Here is a 15000-nt window from a genome sequence, read left to right as displayed (position 1 = left end):
ATTATAAGCGGCAACAGGTCTCAGTGATTTCCGCTGTTCAGTTATAAAAACAACGCGAGTCAAGGTGTGTGTGTGTATGTGTGTGTGGATTTACGCCACAATATTATTTGTCGTTGTTTTATATTGTTAGATTATGTCGGTTCCATGACAGTACGTACTGCTGCTTCTCGGGGCTGCACAGTATTATTATTATTATTATTACTCGAAAAGAGGCAGTTCTCTTTGGAAAAGCGGAACAGTTCCAATAAGGAAAGCAGCTCGGTGCGGAAAAGGAAATGCGGACTCAAAGAATAAAGTATGTAAGAGTAATAATAAATTGAAAAAATAGGATCAAACAATCAAACCAATAAATTAGACTCATGTGATAATGTTGAATGATACGTCTTTGAACCCCAGCTGTTCATGACCCGGGTTCGAGTCCCTCTGTGAAATTAGAATTGTTTTCGTTTATTTCCTCTCTGGTTATCAATATTATCAGAATGAAAGGAACCCCAGCCAAAGGTACTACGTAGAATTAGGAAGTTGGGATTTCAAACTATCTGAATTTAGTTTTCTATAAAAGAAAACTATTGCCCGGCTTTGTCTGTCCGTCCGCAGTTTATTCTGTCCGCACTTGTTGTGTCCGCCCTCAGATCTTATAAACTACTGAGGCTAGAGGGCTGCAAATTGCTATGTTGATCATCCACCCTCCAGTCATCAAACATACCTCAGTAGTTTTTATTTTATTTAAGGTTAAAGTTAGCCATAATCGTGCTTCTGGCAACGATATAGGATAGGCCACCACTGGCCCGTGGTTAGTTTCATGGACTGCGGCTCATACAGCATCATACCGAGACCGCCGAAAGATAGATCTATTTTCGGTGGCTTTGATTATACGCTGCAGCGGCTGTACAGAAAACTCGACTGCGCCGAAGAAACTTCGGCGTATTTTTGACTTGTTTAGTTTTGACATCAAGTTGTGTAAAGAAACCCAAGATTTGATTTTTATTGAACAAAAAGGATATGGACCACGTCCCTTGATAAGAATACCTTGTTATTTTCTATAATGTTTTTGTTAGTTTACATATGCAACTGCCGACGGAAGAGTGATAGAGCGAAAAGAACAAGATTGAGTAAGGGAAGTGATGACCTCATACCTCGGAAATAGGGACATTAGAGATAAAAAGGAAAACCAAATAATGTGTTTGATCTCCTCAGAGCAAATGTGACATACTCGTAAGGTGACCCAGCAGGTGTTGCTTTGTTACATGAGAAGGAAAGGACCTTCTCACGAAAACACTGTATCATTATTATAATTACTCATGATCCTTGTTTTATAAGATTATACTACTACATTCGTACATTATGAACACTGAAATTAGGACTCAAATCTAAAACATTGTTTTATAAACATAATCTAATATGTTTTTATTACTTGCAAAGCTTCGGTTCTTTTTGGCAAAGCAGAATAACTCCAACAGGGAAAGCAGCTCAGTGTGGAAGAGGAGATGCAAACTCAAAGAATAAACTATAAAAGAATAATAACGAGGAAAAATCAATGAACCTGTTTAATGATACGCCTTTGAACCGCCGCTGTTCATGGGTTCAAGTCCCGATGTGAAAGGGGAGTTGTTTCATTTGTTTCCTTTCCGGATATCAAGGTTATCAGAGTGAAAGGAAACCCAACCACAGGGAAGGTGGGATTTCAAACACGCTGAAATAAAGTTAGTTTTGACATCGAAATCGTGTAAAGAAATCCTAAATTTGATTAGACTTGGTTTCTCTTTGTGCTGTACCTTTTTTTATCGAATAAGAAGTGTATTGACCACGTACCTTGATAAGAATACCTTGTTATTTTTTTTATTAAGTTTTTGTTAGTTTACGTCATGCCAGGGCCTACGAAAAAAAAAACCTAACGACTTTATTTCGCAGAAGATAGACAGAAATGAACAAAATGAGTAAGGGAAGTGATGAACTCAAGACAGAAATGAACAAAATGAGTAAGGGAAGTGATGAACTCATATCTCGAAAATAGGAATATTCGAGATGAAAAGGAAAACAGAAGCTGAAGAAAAATTCCGAAGCTTAATGTACCTGATAAAAAACAAAGTAATCTATTTGATCTCCTCAGAGCAAATGTGGCATAGTCTTCCTTCTTTTTCTTAATAATTAATATTCTAATGTTTTCCTACAATATGAAAACTGAAATTATGACTAAAATCCACAATGATATTTTATAAATGTAATTTAATGTCTTTTAAGATATTTGGTTAACATTGTTATTATTTATTCATTAAGAAGCGGACCTGTCGTTGCCATTAAGGCTAATCAATTCTTTAATTGATTTTTTTTTGTCAGCTTCGGTGTTAGGACCCTGTGTTGTCAGTCCCATCGGTTTTTCACAATTAAATACATTTACAATATATGGGAAATACACAGAGATGCTGTTCTTTTAACAGTGATGATTCATTACCAGAATTGTTTTTATTTTGTTTATTCCAAGTTCATTTCAAATACGACCCGTGCATATATTAGTGGAAAATGTCCATTAAATAAAAAAATCCCTATATTGAAAATGAGAGAGAGAGAGAGAGAGAGAGAGAGAGAGAGAGAGAGAGAGAGAGAGAGAGAGAGAGAGAGAGAGAGAGAGAGAGAGAGAGTTTTTATGTTTAATTCAAAATTGTGCATCGTTCAAGGCCGCCATTAAGAGTCGAAGCTGCTGCTCAGCCATATTTTTTCTTCCAAGCAAGCAAAGCGAGGCGTAACCCCGTCTAAGGGCCACGAAAAGAAGAAGAAGAAGAAGAAGAAGAAGAAGTACATGCATGTGATTCCCAGACTTTATTGCGGCGGAGGGCTTCCGGGGGGACAAGGCAAACGATCAATTTGGTGCGAGATTATGATGCGAAAGCCAGGTCTTATGTCGTTGATGAGAGGACGAGGCGAGAGAGAGAGAGAGAGAGAGAGAGAGAGAGAGAGAGAGAGAGAGAGAGAGAGAGAGAGAGAGAGAGAGAGGATGATGGATGGTGATGCTGCAGCATCATGACCGGCCGCCTTTTTGATCTCCTGGATATTCGTGACTCGTCGTTGCCAACCTTATTGACAATAAAGATCTTTTGCCCGTTCCCATGCTCTTCACTTAATAGGGCGCCCGGAGCTTGTAGGTATTGTTCTACATTTTGAAGCGGCGCAGACGTGAGGTGGTAACGCTGTTGTAACGTGGTTTAGTGATGGGTCTTTTTTTATATGACTAATGGCAGGTTTTCTTAATGACATTGTTTGAAGAGATAAATCTTTAGAAATTAAGAACGCATTGACGTGTTTTATTCTTTGGGAGAAACAATTTTTCCAAGTTGCACAGATAGATAGATAGATAGATAGATAAATAAATAGATAGATAGTTAAATATATAGGTATATAGATATATGGGTATATAGATATATGGTTATTTATATGCACTTATTTAATAAGTGCATTTAATAAAACAATCATGTTTCTGCATACTTTTATAATAGTTTCCTGAAAATCTGCAGGCACCATTTTTTCAGATTATTTTCAGCCAAGAAAAAATGAAGACTGACTCTCAGCGGACTTCGGTTTGCATGCAAAGCGTATCGACCACCTTCCGTATTCCCAAGGGTTTCGAGAACCACAAGAGTCGATAAATGGATCCATCTACATCCATTGTAGGAAATGTGTTAATGTCCGTTTGTGTGATTCTCGGACATAAAACCGCCCGGTGTCGATGGCATGATCCTTCGGTGCAATTTGTCATTGATGACTGGGGAAGGACAAATCGTCGAAGTCGATTCGCTCACGCGACGTAAATGTCTTAATTTTCTTTGCCTTTTTGCTGTCGACGTCTGTTCCATGTAGACTTTTATATCGTATGGCTTGCCTGCAAGGGTCACTGGAGACCGCGTTTCCGATGGTCTCATTCAGCTTGGCTGTACGACTTCTCCAAGAGTCTTAGAAAATTTGTTCTTACCAGCAAGAGATCTGTAACCATATACTGTTGTATCTCTGTGCATGAGTGCGTAGCAAAATTGGCAATCACGATTGCCTGGTAATGTGTTAACATAACCAAAAAATACATAATGTCCAGCCTTCGTTGTTATTGTGGTCCCTGCGTCAAGGGTCAAGACATTTAGTCTTTATTATTGTATGCGGCAAATATGTCAACAGTCAGACCTTTTGCCTATACTGTTGTCTCTGGCGTTATGTCACATGTTGAAGACTCATCTATCATTGCCTGTGACTCTTATGTCAAGGGGTAAGCTACTTTAACTTGTAGAACTGTTTGTAAAACCTTTGCCAAGGTTGAAAGGCTATTATCCTCCATCATTGTAAATGACGGCTGTCAAGAAAAATTGGCTTTTCACAGTTACTTCCATTGTATTTTTATATCCCAGTCATATTTAGCCAGCAAACAGACTGGGAATGCTGTACACATGCTGTCTTGAAGACTGATCTCATTTATAAAGTGCCACAGTGCAATACCCTAAAACGGAACTTTGGTTCCCCCATTAATTAAATTTTCTATCCTTTCTGTAGCGTGGGAGGAGAATGACCTCGTCTATGCGAGACGAATGCTAAGTTTTCGATTACTCAGAAATCCGTTCTTGAAAAGAATTTCTGCGTGAGCCATATTGTTCCGGGCACGTTAATGGCGCTGAACCTTTTCGTAAGTTCCTGGTGGTAGAGTTCGGACGCATTCTGCATATTGGTGATCCACTTTTTCTCAGCTTGATAGTCTTTTCGTCAACATCTGAGTCCATGCCGTTAGGATCTAATGTCTTGAGCGTTCATAAAGGTAGCTTCTGATGGAATGGCTCGAAGAACTGATGAGAGTTGACTCTCGAGTTCACAACCTCCACGCTTTGCACATGAGATGGGGAACATGAAAGTTATAAGGTCATGCCAGATCTTGTGGGAATGTGCTTTTAAAGTTCAAGAGTTTCCTAAGAGAAGCTTTTTTGTATTTCTACCGCTATCGCTGCATATGTACAGTATGTGTATGTTTCATGGATTGTTAATATGGTTTTTTAATATTTCTTGTCTTAGACTCTGTTTTGGTCTTTCCTCAAATACGGAGATTTTCATATGTGGGGTCTACTTCGGAAGTCAGTGACCTTTTAGTCTTGTTCCACCTGAAAAAATATGTTCATATCTCGAATCGCTGTACACTAAGACGAAATTTGTACCAGTTTAAGTTTTTATTTTTATAACAACAGTAGTCTACAGGCGTTTAACTCTACTAGTCTACGTCGTCTAGTGCCGCCCCAGCATCCCCCACCACTGGTCCCTGTATGATAGTGGAGAATGTAGGTACGTTGGTCTGAGCTTCGAGCGGTCCCTGGGGGTTTGAACTTGCCGTCCAGACCGTCCCTTGTCTTACCGTCGTTTTTGACGGTATACTCGTAGTTACACTAGCAATCAAAATAATAGCCACAATCTCCCAGAAGTTCTCATAACTGTTTCCTAAAATTAAATAAATACAGAGAGTTTTGTCGGTTTTCCCGACTTTTTAAAATGTTCTTTATCTCTGGACCTGAAATATTTGTAAAGAAAACACTACAAAGAAAAACCGAATATTAAACAGATAGATATTTAATCATACACTCAGTGTACTGCATATAAACGCTCCGTTCCGTGGATATGGTTTTAACTGCGTTCCGACAATTAAGCAAAGATAGCGGCATTCGGCTGGCTGTGCACACATTACCAAACCAGGTTAATGAAACCTTTGTAACAAGTCAAAAGGCCATAACGACATCGGAGAAAGCCATTTATTACTTAGTAGTATGCGAATAGAACGGGATCACTGAAGCTGAAACAGCCGATGGGAAGATACAGGTAATCTCGTATAATTGTCTCCGGATATCAGGTATTGTTATTTGACTGAAATACGGTCTCTCACGCACGGCGAGGATCATCGTAATGAATACGTCGATGGCCATTACGGATATCATTGTTTCTACGAGAGGGGCTAATGATTTGAGGCAATTGGTTTCGACGTATAAGGGAGAGGGCTGGTATGAAGCGCGTAGGAGTGAAATGCCGTTTCGGAAATACAGTAAACAAGTGAGGGAGACTGTTCAGAGAATCTGGAGACTTGGATAGTGCAGTTTTCAGGATTAACGGAACAAAGGGCGTTGAAAGGGGGTGGGGGAGGATCATATGTACAGTAAGTAGGCAGAGGCGTTCAAGTCTTCTAAGGCCGATTCTTTTTTTTTCTTTTTTCTATCCGTGCTTTTCTTTCTTTCATTCTATATTTTTGCGTATCTCATTAAATAGTTAGTGATATGCTGCATTTTATTTCTATTTTTGGGGGTATGTCATACATGTAACGAAGTATTTGGAAAAAAGGGAAAACGGTTTTACGTAAGAATTCTTATTGAGGTCATTTATGTTTCTTTATTTTCTCTTTGTCCAGTGAAAGTTTTTTATGTTATCTCATTAAAACAAGACAAAATTGGCTCACCAAGGAGTGTTTTGGTCCAGACGTTTGTAATTTTAAATTCAAAATAACTTTCTTCGCCTTTTTCCTTACACTCGAAAATCCATTAATTAGAAAGATGTGCATCTTATTAAAATCAGTACCCTTAGTCACTTTCCATTTTGGCATTTTTCCTGTCTGGGTAATGGAAATTCAGCAGCAGTTAAGTCACTCCCAAAGGCAGCACGATTCCCTATTACAATAACCATGGGGCAATTTCTGTAAACCTCAGTACTCTTTAAACTTGCCGAAAAGTTGATATGCAGGATTAGTTGGTTTGCATTAATCTGACATGCAAGCACGGACCGTTGCCTGTAGGCAACCAAAAGTGAAAGTGGGCTACAGGGTCAAAGGGTCTTAGAGGCCTGTTGTGGAACGCTGGACTCGGAGCAGCCAACCGAGACGATTGATATGCAAGCTCCTATTTCATTTCATTGTTTATGTGACGTTCATTTGGATATATGATTTTTCTTTTGTTTTACTATAATGCCTTTGATGGGTTTACTATAAGGCTTATATTTGTATATAAGCTTTGCAATGCATTAGAACCTATGTATTTGGTGTCTTTCATTTATTTAAGTGGTCGATTGACTGTAGATTATCTGGGGTCACTGCTTCAACGGTCACTAACGACAATTTTTAGAAGGGACCAGCAGCAGAGATTAACTCTTGATAAGGCTTTCAAGATGGGCCTATAGCTATAAGGTATTGTTGTTCGTGACTTAAAGCCGAACTCAGCAAGCAGTTTATGCAGCTCTTGGTGAGGTTATTCCACTCTTGCTGTGTGTGAAGTGGCGTGACTAGGAGTCTTTAAAGAGATTACGACTGAATTAGTAACTGTCGTAATCCTGTAGCAAGTGGGTGATAGGGGTATATTCTAATAAAACTCAGATATTACTGATTAGTCAATCTCGTGTTATGATTTCACTGCAAGATTCAAATAGTAATGATAATATACATTTTTTATCAGAAAGTTAGGTATTGCTCATAAGGCTTCATATATCTACAGAGACAACATGTAGTATAAGAAGGAATGTAAGGTATAAGTGGGTGGTTTAGAGTGTGTTGTGGCTTTCGACGCAGTGTTGATGAGATGTTTGCTAAGGTTCATTATGTATGTATGTATTATGCATGCATGTATGTATGTGTGATCGGGTGAGTTTGAGGCTCGATTCTTTATATGCTCACAGGATACTAATTTAGGATAGCACAAAAGATAATTACTTGTTTATTTAAATGCATACTGCTGTTTACAGTATGAAAGTTAAAATTTTTAATTACTGATGACCAATATATTTTCCATAATCAATAACATGGCTCTTCACATTTATTGATATAATATTTCATATTTAATAATTCGACCCGTTAATTTACTTAGTCAACAATTCTTGTCGCGCCATGTACAACGTTACTTGTCATCGAAGTTCCTGTGCTCTTAATCGAGTGTAATTGACGGAAAGAAAGTTTTAATGCAAGTAGAACGAACTAACTTTTTGGGATACTTTAAGCACCTTCAGTTAAATTATCTAAGAGTGGATCCTTCTGCCTCCAGCTCGACGCTTCTTCTCACAGTCGTCGCTTCTTCTCACAGTTGTTGCTTCTTCTCACAATCGTTGCTTTTTCTAATAGTCGTTGCGTCTTCTCACAATCGTCGCTTTTGCTAATAGTTGTTGCATCTTCTCACAATCGTCGCTTTTTAGTTTTCTGTAAAAGAAAACTATTGTGCCGGCTTTGTCTGTCCGTCCGCACTTTTCTGTCCGCCCTGAGATCTTAAAAACTACTGAGGCTAGATTCTAGGGCTGCAAATTGGTATGTTGATCATCCACCCTCCAGTCATCAAACATACCAAATTGCAGCCCTCTAGCCTCAGTAGTTTTTATTGTATTTAAGGTCAAAGTTAGCCATAATCATGCGTCTGGCACCTCTATAGGTACCAACAACACAGGCCACCGCCGGACCGTGGCTGAGTTTCGTGGGCCGTGGTTGAAAGTTTCATACAGCATTGTATGCTGTACAGAAAACTCGATTGCGCCGAAGAAACTTGTTCTAATGGTCGTTGTATCTTCTCACAGTAGTCGCTTTTTCTCACAGTCTCACTTTCTCTCCCATTCGTCGCTTCTTCTCACAATTGTTGTGTCTTCTCACAATCATCGCTTCTTCTCACATTCGTCGTTTCTTCTCCACAATCTTCGCTTCTTCTCAGAATCATCACTTCATTTCATGGTCATCACTTCTCACAACTGTCGCTTCTTATCACAGTTGTCTCTTCCTCTCATAGTCGTCGCTTCTTCTCACAGTCGTCGCTCCTTTTCACAATCGTCACTTCTCACAATCGTCGCTTCTTTTCAGAATCTTCACTTCTCACAGTCGTCGCTTCTTCTCACATTCATCACTTCTCATAGTCGTCGCTTCTTCTCACAAGTCGTCGCTTCTTCTCACATTCATCACTTCTCATAGTCGTCGCTTCTTCTCATAGTCGTCACTTCTCACAGTCGACGCCTCTTCTCACAACTGTCACTTCTTCCCACATTCGTTGCATCTTCTCACAAAATTGGGAATTTTAGCCAGTAAAAATGGGGAGACACTTGGATATTTCCATTTATGGTAGATTGTTCAGGCATTTAATTGGGCTAGTTATTTCAGAGAGAGAGAGAGAGAGAGAGAGAGAGAGAGAGAGAAGAGAGAGAGAGAGGCGGACCTGCTATTCTCGAAAGAGAGTGAGAGGAATCAGGACAGTTGTTTTGAGAGAGAGAGAGAGAGAGAGAGAGAGAGAGAGAGAGAGAGAGAGAGAGAGAGAAACAATTCTCGATAGCGAGTAAGAGTGAGAAAAATGGACTCTTTTTGAATTAGAGAGATTGAGATTATATAACTTCTGAAATTAATTTAGAATACCAACCTTACCACTGTCTGTCGAGTTGTCTGTCTGTCTGTCTGTCTCTGAAAGTCACAAGAGGTTCAGTATCAACATAAAAGGAGTTTTCGGCACCTTGTGGTTATTTTTTAAGATGTATACGAAAGTATTATAAGTATTCGTAAGTCGACCGGGGTGGTCCGAATCCAGGATTCCACACCAAGAGTCTTATGCACACTCACATACCTGTCTCTCCTTACGAGCCGTTATTATGATCAAGGGACCGTGCTGGCACAAAGACGTCTTAATCTAAATCTATAACCGTGAGAGGAAGAACAGCTTTCACAATTACTAAAACCCCTCCTTCCACAACGTTTCAGACGGAAAAGTTCAAGATTAGAATGACGGTGGAGAACACAGAATAAAACAACATTTACATCTTTAAAACGTTTACTCCTTTGAAGCCCTTGCAGCTTCAAAGCGGTTGCACATGTAAAACGTTTAAGACTTTAATACGCGTACAGTGAAACGTGTAATGTAAGACTTTCAAACGTTTCCAACTTCCAACGCCACCACTTCCGTTCCTTGTAACCTCTCGTTCATCTTAAAAAGAACTTCGCGCTTGTGAAATTTACCACAACCCGTTAAGAGCCGGTGTGACTGACGATTTTTTAAGAGGCCCCAAGAAGCCAGCATGTGAGTGCTGATTGATTGAGTGAATGAGAAACGTCAGAGGAGCTCACTCATGCTTATTGCAGCGCTTGGCAGACCGCGATGAGGGAAAGCTGATAGATTGTGAATAGCCTTCTCCAAGAACATAACTCGATAGTTTAAAGCTTACTCATCCTTAGCTCTAGCTATGTCGCAATTGCTCACTCGGTGAAGACAAGAGCCTAAGGGATTTCCTGATTCCAAGTGCTTGTGTCGCTGTTACACACACGCACACCCACACACACACACACACACACACACACACACACACACATATATATATATATATATATATAATATTTATATATAGTATATGTGCGTGTGTTTATATATACACACATATATAATTTATAATTCCCTTTGCATGTAAATTATTCCCGAGGCATAGTGAATTAGATATTACACGATATTAGTGGCTTAATACCTGTGGATATTAAAAATGCCACTGTGTATGTGACAAAAATTCATATTATATATATATATATATATATATATATATATATATATATATATATATACATATACATATACTGTATATACTGTATATTTATGTATATAATGTAAATATATGTATATATATATATATATATATATACAAACAGCTCTATATATAGATAATATATATAATATATATATTATATATGTGTCTGTGTGCGCGCGCGCGTGTGTGTATACTGTATATGTATGTATGTGTTTGTGTCGATTTTCCTTTGCTCATGTGTGAGCGTTGCTTGCGAGAAAGAGATAAAAAGAGGATAACATAATTTTCCTTTCCCCTAAGATACAAAAGGTAGGGGCGAAGTCCATTAATGTCATTCTATCGGCAGCGAAACCGTTCATTTTTTGCCAGGGTATCATACAGAATAAACCTCACACTGATAACAAAATTTTGTCCTCCATTGGGCCATTGAGAAAGCTCGAGTTAGGAATATTGACAATAAACTAACTTGACAAATGAAAGATTTTTGTTTATCTAAAAATATTTACCTACAACGTCACGATTAAAGAAAGCTGTAGCTACGTTTATGAACAGAATTCGTTTAGAGAGGTTTTATTCTTTCGTTAGAGTAAACAGAATCCTTTTAGGCTCTGTTTATTCTACAATGACGTTCTTTTGTGTTGCGTTTAGTCTAAATGGAGTCCTTTTGGGCTTTGCTTATTCTAAATAACATTCTCTCATGCTGTGTTTAGTCTAATCAGAGTACTTTTAGGCTGAATTTACTGTAAATGACACTTTCTTTGGGTATGTTTAGTCTAAGTAAAACTCCTTTCAGCGCTGTTTATCTTATATGGCATTCTTATAAGCTCTGTTTAGTCAATGCAGAATCCTTTTAGGTCTGTTTAGTCTCAATGACATTCTTTTGGACTTCATTCAATCTATATTTGCTCCTTTTTTTGTCTAAATGACATTTATTTGTTTTTCGCGTTGTCTTTTCCTGTGATTAGTCTAAATAGGGTCCATTTAGGCTCAGTTTACTCATAAGTATTCTCTTGGGGTACGTTTAGTCTGTTTAGCCTAAACAGAATTCTTTGAGGCTCTGTTTAGTCAAGATATGGTACTTTTTGGGTTTTGTTTATTCTAAATGACATTCTCTCAATCTGTGTTAAGTCTAGAAGGAATACTTTAAATGAAATTCCCGTGGGGTATGTTCAGTGTAAGTATAGTCCCTTAGGCCCTGTTTATCCTCAATCGCTTTCTCTTAAGCTGTGTTGATTTTTTTCTATTTAAAAAAATAAAAAGATTTTGAAAATGTTTGGAGGTCACCCAAAATATTTTGAAAATTTTTTTGAAAATTCACCCAGGTTTATGTTACGAAAACTGGAGGTTTTTTTAGTGAAAATTGCAGGTTTATGTCACGAAACTTACAGGTTTATTGTACAAAAACTGCATATGTTCGAAAAACTGCAGGTTTATGTAACGAAATTTGCAGGTATACATAAAAAAAATTTCAGGTTTCAGTCTCCAAAATTGCAATTTCATGTTGCACCAAGTCATATTGCGAAACTTCCTTGTCTGTGTCGCGAAAATTGGAAGTTTTTACGGCAAAATTTGACCGATAGCTCCCGAATTTAAAGGCCGGAAACTTCTATATCCTGTTTTCGTTTTCCCAGACTCCCACAATCTTCCGTCCTTCAAGAGACAGGTCTGCTGGCTCTTTCAAGGTGGGAACCCCTCTTCCCCCAACACACACACACACACACACGCATTTGTTTCTGAGTATTTTTCTTATTTTTGCCAGGCCCACCTAAATCTAGGCAGTAGAGTACTTGTCCCTTCATGCCTTATTAAAGTAAATCTTTATAACAGATTTGTAAAACTAATAAGTTATTGCCCAGATTTGACTTTTCTGTATTAGGTTTGTTGGGTAAAAGACATTAAAAGAAGCACTGTAAATTTAGATTTTCCTTTAGTGTATGATGCAAAAATACCATGCAGGTTTTGATTTTGCTACACTAAATACGTTTGACCACAAAAAAGTAAAGTTTTTGACTTGGTTGTACTAGGTTTGTTTGAGTAAACTCAAACACATAAGGAAAAACACATGGCTGATTTTATCTGAACTGTACCAGTGATGAGTATGATTAAAAAAACAAAAAAGAAATTGCTGTAGGTTCTGGTTTTTGCTTTGGACTTGCCTGCACCAGAAGTGAGAATGTGGCGTATGGAAAAGTAAAACAAGAAATTACGAAAAGTTTTGACTTGCTTTCGTGTTCTAGATGTGATAAAAACACACACATACAGCAGACTTTCCTGTTTTAGATATGTGATTAAACTCTTCTTTGTCTAACTCTCGACAAAACAGTCACATACATGGTATGTGCATGCTTAATTTCCGTCCTGAGAATTCAAACTTATGCTCAGAAAACACTGCCTTTTAAACTCCCAATTGGATTCATGAAATGGACAAGATGACCCTCGGGTGCTTACTTAATTTGTGCCTTGGACTTCTGTATCAAATTTGTCCATTCCATTTTTGCAATTTGCATATGACGGTGTAGAGTCAATGATATGCAAAATGCGAGGATAACATCAGCATGCTGAGAGCAGGACAACACTGCCATTTTCATGAGAGAGAGAGAGAGAGAGAGAGAGAGAGAGAGAGAGAGAGAGAGAGAGAGTATTTTTCAGTCTGAAATTATCAACATTACATGAAGAGAGAGAGAGTTGCATATGATTGTGTAGAGTCAATGATTTCTAAATCTGAATAATATCAGCATGCTGAGGGCAGGACAACACTTCCATTTTCATATGATTGTGAGAGTCAGATGATATGCTAAATGCGAGGATTTTTCAGTCTGAAATTATCAACATTACATGAATTTCAGCCCCACTTTGCATATGATTGTGTAGAGTCAATGATATGCTAAATGCGAGGATAATATCAGCATGCTGAGAGCAGGACAACACTTCCATTTTCGAGAGAGAGAGAGAGAGAGAGAGTTGCCATATACGTATTTTTCAGCCTGAAATTATCAACATTACTTAAATTTCAGGCCCATTTTCCCCAATACGACTTCAGCCCTCCCTAGGATCTGTGGCCTTTGTTGCTGATTTGAAGTAATGCTAACTTTCCCTCGAGAATTCGGCTCGAAAGTTGCCCAACTTTTTCTTCTCCATTAACTCCCATTTCACGGCTCTGTTGTTGTTGTTTTCCCGCGGTTGTTGTTGCGGTTATGAGATTTGTTTGCTTACTCACAAGCTATCTCACAGTGTTTTTGTTGGATTCTAATGAAATTGTGTGGAAGGATGCGTTATACGTCAAGGGATAATTGATTACATTTCAAGGTAAACCCGGAATCTGAGAAATATTTTATTAGATTATAAGGTAGATTCGGATCCTTAGAGGAAATAGCTGATTAGAATTTAAGATAAATCCGGATTCAATGAAGGAATAGTTGATGAAATTCTAAAGTAAATCCGGATACGGAGGCAGAATAAGGAGTTTTTCCTTAACTTATTTGGCTTTGGTCTACGGATGCGTTCTTTGTGTGCTTTCTATTTGTATTGTCTTATGAGCTTCAGTTATGAGGTGCATGCTTCGCTAACATTTCCTTTAAGTTTTTCTTGGATTGCCGTCTTGTACCGTTTTCACACACTTTCTTTTGCTCTCCCTAAACAGAGTTGAAAAGTAATTTGCCAACAGTTAATGGGCAAAGGATGTTTAAATTAGGAAACATTCCCTTTCGTATGACTTCCGGCAGTTTTATCATTGATAACATTAAAAACAAGTGGAACGTTTGGGTCAGTGTTTGTGATTCTTTTAGTAAGTTGATTTATATTTTTTTGTCCAAAGAAAGATTTTATTAACAGCTGTTTTCTTTTTCCAGGTGATGACATCTGTGCTGCTCTACTCACTGGTTATGGGCTGCAGGAGACATTAAACTAGCGAAACCATTAGTGTGTCCCTTAATGTATCGATTCCTTATTCATAAAATCTGATTTTGGAGGAGCAAATGAGATATCAAACCCCAAGCTATTATCCATCCACTGTATGACAGAAATCGTTTGACAATGACAGATGAATTTTGCATATTAAATGATCCGAAAATGCTGGGCTTCCCTTACCGCACCGCAGAGAAACCCATCTTTGTGTGAATTAGTTTCTACCTCTGCTTCCGCCACTGGAGAAACTTGAGAGATATGGAAGAACTGACAGTGACCAAAGACGGCACTAAGAGCAATGGAAAATACGAATATTACTGCGATTACCCTTACGAAACTCCTGCCGGTTACCAGTATTATGATTACTCGCCTCCTGCCACGGTGCCATTCAAGCTCGACCTCGAGCCCCAAGGCTCACACTCGTACTACCGTCCAAGAGACGTTGACCTCAGACCCAAAGGAATGAAGGCCGAACTCACTGTCGGGGGCATGCACAGTAGGAGGGGGAGTGGTGATGGGGGTGGGGGTGAAGGGTTGAGAGTCTTTGACAATGGAGGAGGGAGAAGAGACGTGAACGAT

At 38.5% G+C, this 15000-nt stretch overlaps 1 protein-coding gene across 1 annotated transcript in view; it reads left to right on the top strand.

Moving 5' to 3' along the window:
• Positions 1–15000, top strand: part of LOC136842675 (agrin-like) — a 363408-nt gene that overhangs the window by 62854 nt on the left and 285554 nt on the right. The window contains exon 2 of the mRNA XM_067110324.1: positions 14367–15000. This exon is cut by the window's right edge and continues 235 nt beyond it. Coding sequence (XP_066966425.1) covers positions 14680–15000 — 321 coding nt within the window. The 5' untranslated portion in view covers positions 14367–14679. The remainder of the gene's footprint in view (positions 1–14366) is intronic.

Source organism: Macrobrachium rosenbergii, chromosome 10 (assembly GCF_040412425.1).
Source record: "Macrobrachium rosenbergii isolate ZJJX-2024 chromosome 10, ASM4041242v1, whole genome shotgun sequence".
NCBI lineage: Eukaryota > Metazoa > Arthropoda > Malacostraca > Decapoda > Palaemonidae > Macrobrachium > Macrobrachium rosenbergii.
The sequence above is the reverse complement of the archived record's forward strand: the minus strand, read 5'-3'. Positions and strand labels throughout refer to the sequence as shown.